This window comes from Heloderma suspectum, chromosome 8 (assembly GCF_057233095.1).
Source record: "Heloderma suspectum isolate Gila_16-S chromosome 8, 16-S_ref, whole genome shotgun sequence".
NCBI classification, from domain to species: domain Eukaryota; kingdom Metazoa; phylum Chordata; class Lepidosauria; order Squamata; family Helodermatidae; genus Heloderma; species Heloderma suspectum.
In genome coordinates, this window is record NC_139465.1 from 41,740,354 (window position 1) to 41,755,801 (window position 15,448).

The 15,448-nt window shown below is 45.3% G+C and overlaps 1 protein-coding gene across 9 annotated transcripts in view; it reads left to right on the plus strand.

The window, feature by feature from the left end:
• Positions 1-15,448, plus strand: part of NLRC5 (NLR family CARD domain containing 5) — a 109,564-nt gene that overhangs the window by 5,503 nt on the left and 88,613 nt on the right. For all 9 annotated transcript variants that reach the window (XR_014784617.1, XM_084812098.1, XM_084812102.1 and 6 more), the window contains exons 2-4: positions 1,221-1,363; positions 7,172-7,481; positions 10,140-10,190. Coding sequence is in view for 8 of the 9 variants with exons in the window: in XM_084812098.1 (XP_084668224.1) it covers positions 1,355-1,363; positions 7,172-7,481; positions 10,140-10,190 (370 nt within the window). In the remaining variant the exon portion in view is untranslated. The remainder of the gene's footprint in view (positions 1-1,220; positions 1,364-7,171; positions 7,482-10,139; positions 10,191-15,448) is intronic.

Consider the following 15,448-nt stretch of genomic DNA (forward strand, 5'->3'; position numbering starts at 1 on the left):
AGTGGGAAACCCTTGCCAATCTTCTGCAAATCACCCAGAGATCTACTAGTAGATCCCAGTCTATCTTCTGCTGCTCACCGCTTCTGCTCACTCCATCAAAATCCTATGTGGGAGAATGATCAAGAGCACCGCAACACCAGCCTAAAACCCTGCATTTAAAGCGGGGCTTTCTGCTTCCATTTTACATGCAGGTTCACGAAGGACTCCCTTGACACATGCTTCCTCCCCACCTCCATTTTCTCCCTCCTTTGCCCCCTTATCTGAGTCTTCCATATCTTTCATTATACAGCTGCTGGATGGTGCTGTGGTCTAGCGCCTCTTATTGTGGCTTTTCCTCTTTTCAGGAGGGAACTCAAGCAGAACTCAAGCGCTGTAATTTGATAGCTCGTTATCTTGGATCTATTTAAAAATGGAATAAAGGTCATTTAGTGCGGGAGACGCCCTGGAGGTTGATGAGGTCATCTAAATGGCCTGCAAACATCTGTGAGTAGCCAATCTCAATAGCAGGATAAAAGCTCCGTGTGAAGGAGCCCCAAAACTTTGCTAGCTGGACTTTCTCAGTGGTCTCTTGATCATTTCCCCACATAAGCAATGTGATGGAATCTCCAGTGTTCTCATGCTGCCTCTAAAGCAGCTTTCTCCAGCATGGTGCCCTCCAGATATGTTGAACTACAACTCCCATCACCCCCAGCCAGCATGGGATGCAGAACCTCTTCCAATCCAAGGTCTGAATTCCATTTCAGAGAAGCTCTCGGGCCACATTCTACTGGTGGGTGGGGCAAAAGGGGCAGAGCAAAAAATACCACCATATTTGAGCTTAAAGCTCATACCGCCACTAACTGCCTTTGAATAGGCATTTCAAGCTTTAAGAAGGGGGGTGGGGATGGGGAACTGTACAAAAGCCTGGAAACCACTGAATGGTTTGTGGTTGGGGAAAAGGCAGTACAGCTAGAGGAAGTATCTTCATTCAAAGTATGCATTCTCCCCTGTAACACATACTTTTGAACACACTGTGGTACATCTTCTGAGCTGAGAACTGCATCAGGCTATTTGAGAAGTGCAAAAGCCAGTGGATAAGTAAGGCCCCATCCTCCCATTTGTCCAGGAGGTGCGGATCAGGTCCATTTGTACTGGAATGTGCAAAGACTGAATTCCTCCAGCATTGCTGCCCACGTGTGGTGGCTGTATTCAGAGCTTCTCCCGGTCTTTTTCTCCTGCAGGAGGCTGTTCTTGGCATGGCATCTCTCTGTCAGTGCAGAAGATGATTCTGTGGGTCCTGCAAAGTGCTGAAAATGTGAAGCCCTCCCTGAGCGTGGCACAGACAGCACCGCTGTAACCCGACGAGATTTGCAAAATGACGACGGTAGGAGGAAGCAGATTGCTGCAATTTTCGTAGGGTGGTTGCTTGGAGGATGCTGGGAACAGAAAAATGTGCAGTGGGAAAGTAAAAGAGGTCGCAATAACATTTTAAAATGCCTTTGGGTGTACATAAGCGGGGGTGGGGGGAATATATGGCGTTGCATCCAGTGTTGGTCTAACTTAAGTCCTGTTCATTTCAATGGGTCTACTCTAAGTAGGGCTAACATTGGATACCACCTATGGAAAACTCAGTGGGCTGTTACAGATACAACATTACTTGATTTCCTAACCATGGCTAAGAAGTCAAGGGTGTCCTGCAAGCAAGCAAAGTTCTCCTTTTCCCTCCTCCAACTCCTTCTCTTTTGCAGGAATTCCCCCTTTCATTTCAGAGTTAGCTACAGTTAGCATTACTTTTTCACCCACCTTAATGCTATCTATAGTTAGCCTGCCGATGGCATGGCTATATCCCACGGTTTTGCAGGTGATGTGCAGGTAGGCGCTGAGATGGCAAAGAGAGTGGAGTTTCCAAGCGCCACGGCTCCTTCCACCAACAGCCTACAACTGCCTTCCCCAACCTGGTGCCCCCCAGATGTGTCAGACTACATCTCCCAGAACCCCCCGGCCAGATGTAGTCCAAAACATCTAGAGGGCACTTGATTGGGGAAGGCTGGCTTATATGGTTGGTGAGCTGCTTGCAGATGGTGGGCCACAGCTTGTGACAGCACAAGGGAGAGCCCATCTTATGATGCAAGGCCCTGCTTGACAGTGGCATAAAGTGGCAGATAAATTACATGGCAAAGGGCAACGTGGTTGTGTTGTCGGATAGACTCATGATGTGAATGACTCCATAGACAATATGCAGCAGGAGAACATGCAAACAAACGGAAGGGAAGTGTTTAACCACTGTGGGAGGTTTTGGTACAGTGCCCAACATTTCATCCACATTTTTTGACCCTTCGTGTGGGATTTGATAGAAAAGAAATGGCTTTCGAAAGAATATTCAAAGGAGAAGGATGTTTTGAAGAAATTCTCATGGGTGGGTGTGAGGTCCTTACCTTGCTTATGAAGTGGCCAAGAAGTGTGCATGAGCATCCTGTCTCTTGTACAATAATCTCTGGTCTGCAGCTTCCATGGCTTCTTGCACTTCAATGAAAGCCCAGGAGGAGGCATCTCAACTGCCTTCACTCAGGCACTAGCCTGGTGGGGAGGGGCAAAAAGATTCTTAATCAGGAACAATTAAGGATCTGTACAATTAGTAGAGGTAACACTTCTACCCAGGTGGTAGAGCAGCAAACAAACAAACAAACAAACAAAAGTGGCAGATAATTACATGGCAAAGGGCAATGCATTCTTTCTATTACACGTCTCTCTGTAGCCTCCCTGGCTGCCTGCACTTCCTGATCTGAAAACCCCCAGAGGGAGAGGAGTTACCTGATGATGTCCTCTCGCAAACTCCTCCCCCATCGGAAGACATCATCAGGTAACTCCTCCCCCTCGCGGCTTTTTCAGATCAGAAAGTGCAGGCAGCCAGGGAAGCTGCAGAGAGAGGTGTAACAGGAAGAAAGGAAGAAAGGAAGAAAGAAAGAAAACACACACAGCACCCTTAGCCAATTTGCAATAATAAGGTTAGCTCAATAACACCGTCAAAATGGTGGCAATGTAAAAAGCAAAAACTCTTAGGAAAAAAGAAAGAATGTGCTACAAACACTGCTGATGGTGAGCCCTACCTGTGAGAAACTGCTGGAGAATTTCTCCTCCTGGAGAAATTTGGTGAAGTGTGTCCTACCCCACCCCATTTTTTTTGCCTGCAAATAAGATGGAGAATTTCAAGAGGCCAATTACAAGAGGCCATCTGTTTCGGTACCTGTGCTGCTCACCAGTATGAAGCATATGCACAAAAAGTGATTTCAGGCAATAATGGAGTGTTGAAAGAGGGTTGAGCGCTCAGCACACCAAGGACCGTGTGTGGCTTCAGAGGTAGCAAGAGGTACTCCTCACACCATTCCCCAGTTCACCAAAACTGCTTTCATCCTGCCTTAAGGAGTCCCACATGCTGCTCTCCCATCCTTCATCTAGTTTGGCTTCGACCTTTTCACTTAGGGCACAATCCTATGCACAGCTAGACAGAGAAAAGGCCTACAACTCCCAGCATGCCCCAGCCTGCTATGATAGCTGGGGCATGCTGGGAGGTGTAGGCCTTTTCTCTGTCTAAACGTGCATAGGATTGTGCCTTTAGAGAAGCAAATATATGAGTATACAGGGTGTATATGCATGCACACTATTTTTAGATGCATGCTGTTTTTAGTTTTCGCACATCACTCTTTTATTTCTTTATTTTCTGCATTATTTATGTACATTTTAATGCTTTGATCTTCTGATCTATGTATTTGAATTTATTGTTAACTGCCTTGGGTGATTTTGTGTGTGTGGAAAAAGGTGGGGTATAAATCCAACAAATATTGTTCTTTTTGTTTCATCCTTCAACAGCATTCACAATTGCTTAAAAATTTAATTCAATAGGTTAACAAAACAGACAACCCTCATTTTGTCCTGTGTTTGGTACAGTATGATGTAGCCCCTGTTGTGCCATTAAAGCCAGATCTCTTATGCACCCCTAGAGCTAGGAACCCCAACCCACCTTTGCATAAGACAAATCTAACAATCTTCGTATTATTTATGCAATAATTCACTTATCCTGGAATGGGATGATCTTTCCAAGAGTTGCAAACTCTCTTTAAAGCTCTTGCTCATTTTAAACAAGTCAGAGGCTGAAGACAGCGCTACGATTTTTTCTCAGGATAACATTTTGGGTGGGTGAACATGAATGCAAGGAAGAAAAGAAAGGTGACTGTTGGGATAACCACCAGCACCAAAATTCTGCATTGATTGCCCACAGTTATTCAGCGACTGCGGTTCGGAGAATGCCACAAATACACATGTTAATCACACATGCTTTTTATTACAATTTGTAGAATTCGGCATTGTCAGTATAAATGGCGAACGTAACAAGGGGAACACATTAGCACCAAAATATTAATGACCTACATTGGCAAAACACCCTGTAGCAGCATACTTAAATAGAGCAATTTGTTGTGGTGTGCCAGCCAGAAAGGAAGGGCGACCACTCATACTGAAGAAGAGGCACTTTCATGTTGAAAAAGGATGCATACAGGTATCCAGTAGCAGTCATTTATTTCATATTCATCCTTCAGCTGCCCGCAGCTTATGCAAGTGAAAAGCCCATCAACTTCCTCAATACTCACGTTCTTCATGACAAGCGAGTTCCAAGTGCAACAGCTATTATTTTATTTATTTATTGGCTGGCTGGCTGGCTGAACTATTCAGCCACCCAATAACCAAAGCTAGTAAGACCATTGTCCCGCCTGAGCTTGGTTTCTCTTTTTTCCCCCTTCATTTTTTCATTTTTCCAATCTTGTTTTGTTTTGTTTTTTAAAAGAAAAACACAACACAACATAAACACACAATACACATACACTAAAACATCTCTTAAGATTGTAAGTTATATACCACTGGCTCCCCTTACACAACAAATGCTCATTATTATTCCCTAGTTCTTATCTTAGTTGTATATCATACATTGAGTTTACAGACATTATCTCCTTTCTCTTAATTTTAACAACAGAAAAAAGAGAATCAACCATCTCAAAGTTCAAAATCCACATACATAGATATCATTTTTCTCTATTTCTTGTACAAATTCTATAAAGGGTTTCCAATCTAACATAAATTTAGTTGTTGATCCTTCTTTAATTATAATAGTAAGTTTTGCCATCTCTGCCAGCTCCATCATTTTCATGATCCACTCGCTCACAGCTGGTTTTGTTTCATTCTTCCACTTTTGTGCATACAATAACCTTGCAGCCATTGTCATGTAGAGAAAGAGGGTCCCCCCCCCCTTCTCTTTTATGTGTTTATCTGTTAGTCCCAATAAGAAAGTTTTTGGCTTTAGTTCTACAGTAGTCTTCAATATTCTTTGAGCTAAAGACTGTATTCGTTTCCAAAATGTTTTAGCTTTTTTACAAGTCCACCATAAATGATAAAACGTTCCCTCTTGGTCTTCATTTTTCCAATCTTGAGTTTGTTTCATCTTGAACTCTGAGAATTTTTCCAATCCAGTGGAGGCTGGTGACTCCAATGTCAGTGGGGTGGTGAATCTGCTCTGGGTTTCAGTCAGAACCGGTCAGACTGAACCTTGGATAGCTCCTTAGAGTTCTGACTGGTTCTGATTGAAACCTGGAGCAGATTCACTGCCCCGCTGACATTGCTGTATTTATTGTTTGGGTTGTTATTTTATTGTTGGTGGTGTTTTTTTTTTAATTGTAAACCATTCTGAGGCATTTGCCAGTTGGGTGGTAAATAAAATAAAATAAAATAAAAATAATATGACATCAAGGGCCAAATCCATCAAAGAGCACACTTGGGGAAAATGCTTACCCACATCTTTCTCTGCCAATTTAAGACTCCCATTAAGGAAACTATTCCTTTCTAATTAGCAAACAACTTTAAAATGCAGAGGAAAATTCAGAGAAGTGCCACGTTTGAAGGATAACTGGATTTCATTTTGTGTATTGGCACCATCGACAGCAGCCTGTTACTAATTGCAGCGAAGTCTTAGAAACAGTTGTGTGCAGACTAGCATTTTGGGGTTGGGGATGAAAGTGTCAGGGGTGTTTCTGAGTGCAGGGAGTGGGATAGCAGTTCAGATTCTGAAGGAGAAACGCCAGACATGGGGGAGCTGTTTTTCCCAGGCTAGTCCAGGATGAGTATGAGTAGGCCGGCTTCCCAGGTTACAGACATCCAGATGGCTGAGCATGAGGGTCCCTCCTCACCCCCCCGTGAGAGGCAGCGAACAGGAGGAGACGGGGTTTGGGGAGGATGACCTAATAGACGCCAGGCGCAGAGCAAAGAGAGGGAAGGCAGGGGCGGAACTTAGACGGTACCCAATTGGCCTCGCGTGAAAAGCTGCGCTTAGAGGTCTCATGGCAAGAGAGGGACCTCCCCCCCTTAAGTTAGGCTAGCCAGACCGCCTCCCTCTTCAAATGGCGGGCAACTCTCGTAAATTCCATTTGGATCCCCTGAAGGCATTCCTTTGTAGATGGAGAGTCTCTGAGAATTTGCATCTGTATCACCCTGTGAAGTAATGGATTAAAAGCTGCAGACCGAAGCCACTCGTCTGTGTATGTTTGGGCGTTGAAGTGAAGTGGGGACTAAGGGAATCCTGACAGAAAGCACACCAGCCATCCCCAAGCAGCTCCCTTCGGGAACCTGGCAGAACAGTTATTCAGAAGCATTGCATTTGCCCTGGGCCTTCAAAATCTAGGTAGGTCAGCCTTCCCCAACCTAGTCAACTCCCCCCAGCCCCAGCTGGCATGGCCAAGGTCAGGAATGCGGGGAGTTTTTTATTTTTAAAATTTTATTATTACATTTATGTCCCACCCTTTTTCTTCTTGCAAGGAACCCAAGGTGGCTTACATGGCCCTCCTCCTCTCTATCTTTTCCTCACAACAACCCTGTGAGGTAGGTCAGGCTGAGAGTCAGTGACTGGCCCAAAGTCACCTAGTGAGCTTCATGGCTGAGTGGGGACTAGAACCTCAATCCCCTGAGTCCCAGTCCAACACTCTCACCACTATGCCACACTGGCTCTACACCATGCTGGGGGGGGGGTAGTCCAAAACATCTGGAGCATGCCATGTTGGGGAAAGCTGAGGTAGGGCAAGTGTCCAAATATTAGTTTCAGCGTGCATTTGCCGGTTTTGTGGCATCTTTGCCTTCTGCTCCCTTTTCCTTCCAGCCTCCATTCAAGCTGGAGGGTGCGGTCGTCCAGAGGGCCATCCGGAACGCTTGGCCCCAACTGGTGGACTTCCTCAGTCACCATCCTGAGTGGGTGCTGGGGAAAGCCACGCAGTTTCTCCCACGGGTAGACTTGAGTTGGGCTGAAGGAGTCGCCGACCCCAAAGAGAAGGTCTCGTTGGTCCTGGACATGTTTCTGAGAGTTGCGGATGCCGATGCTGCCATCTTGAAAAAGTTTATGCAGAGCGTCTGTATGGAATGCAACCTTCCCATGGAGCTGGAAATACTGTTCATGAGCGTGTCAGGAGAAGGTAAGAACAGGAGCACAGAGGGCTGCACTACTTGCTCCTGTAAATGTGTAGCAGGCAGCACATCCTCCCCCTTTTAACCTCGAAAGACAGCATGTGGTGCCCCGATCCAGACAGGGGCCACTGTGCACAGGCAGGGGAGGTTTCTACTTTCCCACTCAGCCTCTCTCCCCCACCGAAAAATGAAAATAACCCCCACTGGGGCCATTGGTTCTGATCCATGTTAGGGTCACATTAGACTAGGGGCGAGCAACAACCAAAAATTGTTTCATTTTTCCATTCAGTTGTGTTGTTCACTTGTTTTGTTTGCTGTTCATTTGAATGGCCTTGGTTTGGCTTTCCACCCAGTTGAGTTCTGTTTCTTTCATCTTCCCTTCACTTGAATTGCATTTGTTTTGTTTTCCATTTGTTTGAATTCCATTTGTTTTTTCCATTCTTGTTTATTTGTTCACTGATTTCAGTGGGACACCCAGCAGCCTTCTGTTGCCTGTAACCTCCATGTTTTCAATCTAAACAACATGAAACATTCAGGCATTCTACAACTCCCCTCCAGAATCAGACCTGCGAAATTTCAGACCCGTTGGACACAACAAGGCACCCATTCTATAGGTCCCATTTTCTATCCGTCAGTTTCACTGCTCCCTCTCCCACCCCATAACCTTCCTATGCCCTGTACAGGCTGTTGTAGACTGTTAAATTTTTTCATCCCAAGCAAAACAAATGAAAAACAAATTGAATGAAGAACACATGTATTTTAATTCAGAACTCATTCCTTTGAATTATTATTTGTTACCTTAACTGGGGGCTCATTTGTTTCATTTTCCATTATTTTTTTAAACAAATGCACACCCCTAAACTCAGCAGGATGCAGAAGATTTTCACAGGGGCTCCTACCAGCTTTTGCTTTTACTTTAAGGCAACTGAGGAGGCTCTGAATTTGATCGGAGGTGGTAGTGGTATTTAACCCTTTCCTGCGTGAGCCGTTTTCCCGATCAACATCATGGTCCTTGCTTACACATCGCTTTTCTCTTCTCAGGGAAAAAGATACTGGATCTGTGTATTTTTCCCTCTGCAGAGAGTAAAGTAGCTTGAGAGGGGCACTTTGATCTGGGAAATGGATTGCAGGAAAAGGGTCAAACACTGTCACTTCCGATTGATTTCAGAGCCTCTGCAGCTGCATTTAAGAGACACTCTGTGAAGACTGTCCTGCTTCGTGTCTGCTTCCTCAGCAGACTCGTCAATGTGGAAAGGGGTCCCTGAACATAGAGAACTTGAAAATTGCTGCCATAGTTGAAATTTCTGTTGGATCAGGATGACATCGTAAGTGCACCTTAAATAGAAAGGAATTAGCTGTAGTCCTTCCACTCATGATAGATGTCATCCCTGCGAGATAAGAAGCAACCTGGTTTAGGCCTGTGCTGGTCTGGTGTGATCATTCTGATTCACAGAATCATAGAATAGTGGGGTGGATGGGGCCCACAAGAAGATTGAGTCCAACCCCCTGCTCAATGCAGGAATCCAAGTCAAAGCACCCCAACAGATGGCCGTCCAGCCTCGACTTGAACGCCTCCAGTGTAGGAGAGCCCACCACCTGCCTAGGTCATTGGTTCCATTGTCGTATTGCTCTAACAGCCAGGAAGTTTTCCCTGATGTTCAGTCGGAATCTGGGTTCCTGTAACTTGAGCCCATGATTCCGTGTCCTGCACCCTGGGATGATCGAGAAGAGATCCTGGCCTTCCTCTCTGGGACAACCTTTCAAGGACTTGAAGAGCGCTGTCCTATCTCCCCTCAGTCTTCTCTTCTCAAGGCTAAACATGCCCAGTTCTTTCAGTCTCTCTTCATAGGGCTTTGTTTCCAGTCCCTCCTCTTTGTTGCCCTCCTCTGAACCTTTTCTAGTTTGTCTGCGTCCTTCTTAAAGTGTGGTGCCCAGAACTGGACACAGTACTCCAGATGAGGCCTAACCAGTGCTGAGTAGAGGGGAACTAGTACTTCCTGGGATTTGGGAGCTATGCTTCTATTAATGCCACCCAAAAGAGCATTGGCCTTTTTTGCAGCCACATCACATTGTTGGCTCATATTCAGCTTGTGATCGACAACAATTCCAAGATCCTTCTCATTTGTAGTACTGTTGAGCCAAGTATCCACCATCTTGTAACTGTGCATTTGGTTTCTTTTTCCTAGGTGCAGAACTTGGCATTTATCCCTATTAAATGTCATTCTGTTGTTTTCTGCCCAGCGCTCCAGTCTATCCAGATCACTTTGAATGTTGTTTCTGTCTCCCAAAGTATTAGCTATCCCGCCCAATTTTGTGTCATCTGCAAATTTGATCAGCATTCCCTGCACCTCCTCCTCCAAGCCATTAATAAAAATGTGGAAGAGCACTGGGCCCAGGACTGAGCCCTGTGGTACCCCACTCGTTACCTCTCCCCAGTTTGAGAAGATCCCACTGATAAGCACTCTTTGAGTCCGATTCTGTAGCCAGCTGTGGATCCACCTGATGGTTATTTCATCAAGCCCACTTTAATCTAGTTTGCTAATCAGGAGATCATGGAGAACTTTGTCATTCGCATTCCTTGTGCATACCAGTGCAATGGCACAAGTGTACAGCAGCTATGAATGACACATTGATTTAAATGAATAATTGTGATCATGTCACTCAAGGGCAAGAGGATTTCGAAGAAGCTGCCGTTCCATCCGCATCAACATCAGCAAGTAAGATTCTTCTCTGTGAGATGAAATTGATGGTTTGGGGCAGAAGATCTTCAATAGATCTTTCACTGTGGTATTTGTTGCTTGGGTTGTTATTTTATTGTTGGTGGTGTTTGTTTTTTTAATTGTAAACCACTCTGAGGGCATTTGCCAGTTGGGTGGTAAATAAAATAAAATAATATGATACGAGATGATATAATGGGCCAAATCCATCAAGGAGCACACCTAGGGAAAATGCTTACCCACATCTTTCTCTGTCCATTTAGGACTCCCATTAAGGAAGCCATTCCTTTCAAATTAGAATTGCTTGCTTATTGCAGAATTAATTAATGCAGCAGTTTCAGACCAAGAAATGACCACATCCTATGTTTTGATGAACTGTAGAGGTATTTATTTAACTTTAACATACAGAGGAAAATTTTGCCATCCAATGTTCAGTTTTCATTCTGTAACTGAAAGGGCAAAAAGCATATTCTATTTTATTTTAATGAATCAGGAGTCAGTACCATTATTTAGTTTTATTTATGTATTTACAATATTTATATACCTCTCCACATCAAAAGATTTTGGAGCGGTGAACAGCAAGGATAAAAGAATAAAACACCATGTTAAAACAGTTAAAACATTTTAAAAGAGACAATGTCCGATAAGCCTGAATTTAATAAACACTTTAATTATCTCGCTGGTACTACTGGGGGGCTGAGAGAGAGAGAGAGAGAGAGAGAGAGAGAGAGATGCTTACCTAAGCCCCCCTAATGAGTTCATTACAAAGGCAAAATTTGAAGCTGAGGAATTTATATTCTTTGCAATTATGCCAACTGTCTATTTCATCTATAACAGATAGATGGAATCAATGGAGGCTGGTGGTTCTGATTTCGGTGGGGCTGTAAATCCATTCTGGATTTTAGTAAGAACCAGCCAGAACTCTAAAAGTGCTATCCAAAGTTCTGAACTTATTTTTAGGGACAGAGTTCAGCACCTCGGATAGCTCCTTTAGAGTTCTGGCTGGTTCTGACTAAAACCCAGAATGGTTTTACATCCCCACCAAAATCAGAGCCACCAGCCTCCACTGGATGGAATGCTGTTAATATGAGGCTGGATCCGGACTTAGTCATACTTAAAGTAGACCCATTGAAATCAATGGGACTTAAGTTAGCTATTCCTGACTTACGTCCCATTGATTTTCATGGGTCTGCTCTAAGTATGACTAAGTCTGGAACCAAACAATAGTTTCATAGTCCCACTTCCCTGAGCAGTGGGAGTGAATCAGTTTGCTTTGGAGGAGAGCGCATGTATGGTGCCTTGGTCCCCATCTGCTCTTGGACCGGTTGTGTGGGTATTATGGGGGTGCAGAAGCAAGTACACAGGCAGGACCAGATGCATGGCTAGCTACATTAATGTACTGAAAGCTTCCATCCAAACGTTTTCAAATCAGGGACGACCTTCTTAGCTTTCTCTTAATACCAACTCCAAAACCCATTTCTCTGCCTGAGATATTTGCTCGCTGAAATTTAGACTAGTTTCTGACTCTCTACTCTTTTGCTGGTGGGCCAGATTCCACATACGTTCTGGTGGCACAGGTGAAGCATGGCCTCACGGCCCGCTAGCGTCCTTATATTCCCCATGAGTGAGGTCATAGCCCAGCCTAAAAGAAGTGATACTTGGTGTAAGCGTTCAACATGATTCACAGACATATATTTTGTTGATAGTGGGGGGGGGGGGCTGAGGCACTCCTGGGAGGTGAGATAATCCCACAACCTCAGGTCAACAGAGGTAAAGCCGCCCTTCTTGCTGCAGTGGTCTTCGTATCACACAGAGGAGGAACTTGAAGCAAGGCCTGAATGGATGACGCACCTTGGAGTGGGAGCTGATTTAGGGAGAGGGGGGCTCTGAGATACCAAAGGTGGGGCCCAGGCCATGAAGGACTTTAATTAAAACTGCCCCTTGAACTGAGCCTAGAAGGTAGCCAGTGCAACATATGTAATTGTGGCTGCTTATGCCTGTAGTCTTCCCAATATCCGTAAGGAGAGACAGTGCTGCATTCTGCACTAGCTGAAGCTTTTGAATTCTCTTCTAAGGCAGACCCACATAGGGTGCATTACAGTAGTCAAGTCTGGAGGTTTCAAAAGCATGGTTCAGCATTGCAAGATCCTTTCTATCCAGGGACTAAATCACACATTACTTTAAAGACATAGCAAGCAGCTACACCCCCCCTTTTTTTACTTTGCCACTGGGGTTTCGATCCAGATTAGGACCCCATCATGGGGGGCTGTAACCCTCCCCCCACACACACACACACTGCATTTGCCTTAATGGATCACTATTTGGCAGCATAAATTGTGGGTGCATTTCCCCCCCCCCCAATCCAAATTGGGAGTGCACCAGGCGGGAGGCCTAAAGCCCCCATATCTCCCACATTAGGTTTTCGATCCTGATCGGGTCCCTGCACTTTTTCTAGAGTAGAAAAAGAAAAATGGCATAGCTGCTTGCTACATCTTTAAAGGAACGTGTCCTGTGGGTCTAGGACAGAGGTAGGCAACATGCCCTCGGACACCTTTTTGTCCGACACATTGAAGGATGTGTGATCAGTGGGGTTATTATTTCCTTTTTGATGCCCACCAATTTTCCCTACCCCTCCCACTTTTTTTAAAATTGACATTTTCTTACCAGTGGCTGAGATAGCTGTGAAATAGGTTTATGATGGTGCTCAAAACTGTGAGTTCAAAGGAGTTGTTCAGTGCATTGGAACTCAGACTTCACCTCTGCTTTGTACTCAGTCTTTGGGACAGGTTACTTGTCCTTCACATGGCAGCCATCTTGTGGTGGTGCCCAGGACAGTTTCCTCAAATTGCCAAATGTGCCCAGTGCCCAAACGTTTGCCTACTCCTGATCTAGGAGTGATGGAGCCTGTGCAATGAAAAGTATTCCTGCCTGTTGCAGCAATCTGCTTATAAAAAAGCAGAACTGGGTCAAAAAAGCCTGTCCCTGTCCCGTGGGGAAATAATAACCCCACTGATCACACATCCTTCAATCAGTGACTAGTGCAAAGAACCAGAGGCCTGTTTTCTTTCCTCTGAACCCTTTGATGACCAGATTTCAAGGAGATATGAGTTCAAGACAAGACATGTTGCTTTTCCTCACTGCCCAAAGGGACTGGATGCTTCTCGGTCACCAGCTCTTTGCTTGCAGCATGCATTTCCTGTATGTGGAGCAATTGTGGTGTATGCCCACAGCAGATGAAGAAATGTATAGTTAACTGGCCCTTTCCCTCTCCCCTATCATCCAGCCAACCAACTAGCTAAAAAGATTTGGTTGCTAAAAATGTGTGTTCTCTTCTAAACACCATAGTTTGGAAGAGGGGTCTAGATATCCAAACTAGCAAGGACAGGCTGGAAGAACTGGGTACCTTTAGCCGAGAGAAAAGGGGAAGGGATGGGGAAAGCATATTGGTTTTCACAGATACCTAAAAGGATCTCAGAAAGCGGAGGACCTCAGCAGCTGTTCATCCTGTCAACTCAAACTCAAAATAAGGGTAGCACCACCACCTTTAAACCACAGGAAGTAGAGTCAGTAGTGATGGGCGAACCCACCTTGTTCTTATAGTACTTAAAATGGAACCTGCAAGACCATGTTGCAGGGTGGAGTGCTCCTGTGCAGTGTTTCAGCCAGCCATGCCCTCAGCCGGGGTATGCCATTCCGTTCTCCCTCCCCCTGATTTTTGGCCTTCCCCCATCTATACAGATACTCAACATCCTGTGGCTACTGAGCATGTTCTGTCCTCATTGTGCTAGTCTGGGTTACTGTGGCTTTGCACCCTTAAGGATCCCCTCCCCCCAAGAATTGTTTTGTACTTCTGCAGATATTTGGGATTCTCCCAAGCATGCTGATATAGTTTCTCCGTCTTGGCCACAATCCTGTCAGCACTCACCAGCTGAAATTGCTATTAGAGGGAATGATTACCCCTGTTTTAAGTGAAGGGCCATAATTCAGTGGCAGAGCGCACGTTTCTCATGCAAAAGATCCCAGATTCAATCCCCAGCATCTCCAGATGGGGCTAGGAAAGACTCCTGTCTAAAACCCTGGGAGAATCTAAACCACACTGTCGAAACCACACTGGGCTAGATGGAACCATAGTCTGCCTCAGTGTAAAGCAGCTTCCTAGACTGCAAAAGCTGGTCTGAAACTCAATATTAACAAAACTAAGATCATGGCATCTGGCCCCATCACTTCCTGGCATATAGAAGGGGAAGAAATGGAAGCAGTGACAGATTTTATTTTCTTGGGCTCCAAGATCACCGCAGATGGTGACTGTAGCCATGAAATCAAAAGACGCTTGCTCCTTGGGAGGAAAGCTATGGCAAACCTAGACAGCATAGTAAGAAGCAGAGACATCACCTTGCCGACAAAGGTCCGTCTAATCAAAGCGATGGTTTTCCCAGTAGCAATGTATGGCTGTGAGAGCTGGACTATAAGGAAGGCTGAGCGCCGAAGAATCGATGCTTTTGAACTGTGGCGCTGGAGAAGACTCTTACGAGTGCCCTGGACTGCAAGGAGGTCAAATCAGTCCATCCTCAAGGAAATCAACCCTGACTGCTCATTGGAAGGACAGATCCTGAAGCTGAAGCTCCAATATTTTGGCCACCTAATGCGAAGAGAAAACTCCCTGGAAAAGACCCTGTTGCTGGGAAAGACTGAAGGCAAAAGGAGAAGGGGACAGCAGAGGATGAGATGGCTAGATAGCATCACCGATGCAATGAATATGAACTTGAGCACACTCCGGGAGAGAGCAGAGGACAGGAAGGCCTGGCGTGCTCTGGTCCGTGGGGTCACGAAGAGTCGGACACAACTTAACGACTGAACAGCAACAAAGCAGCTTCCTATTTTGCTGTCAGAGATGTTGGGCCGTAGCTCAGTGGTAGAGCACGTGCTCGGCATGCAGAAGGCCCCAGCTTCAATCCCTGGTGTCTCCAGGTAGGGCTGGGAAAGACTGACATCTGAAACCCTGGAGAGCCACAGTCAGTCAGTGTATACAATGCTGAGCCAAATAGACCCCAAATCTGACTTGGTATAAGGCAGCTAGGGACATATGAGAATTTTATTTCAGTTCACAAATCACTCAAAAATGCCTCATTCACAAACCCAAATGTGAACGGGAGCGCAGGTTCTCCAAAAATGTCTGCAAATTCCCAAACTTGTGTTCACAACACGTGTACTTCTGAAACTTGCACAACTTTTCAAACATGCCCCACCTTTAAAATGTG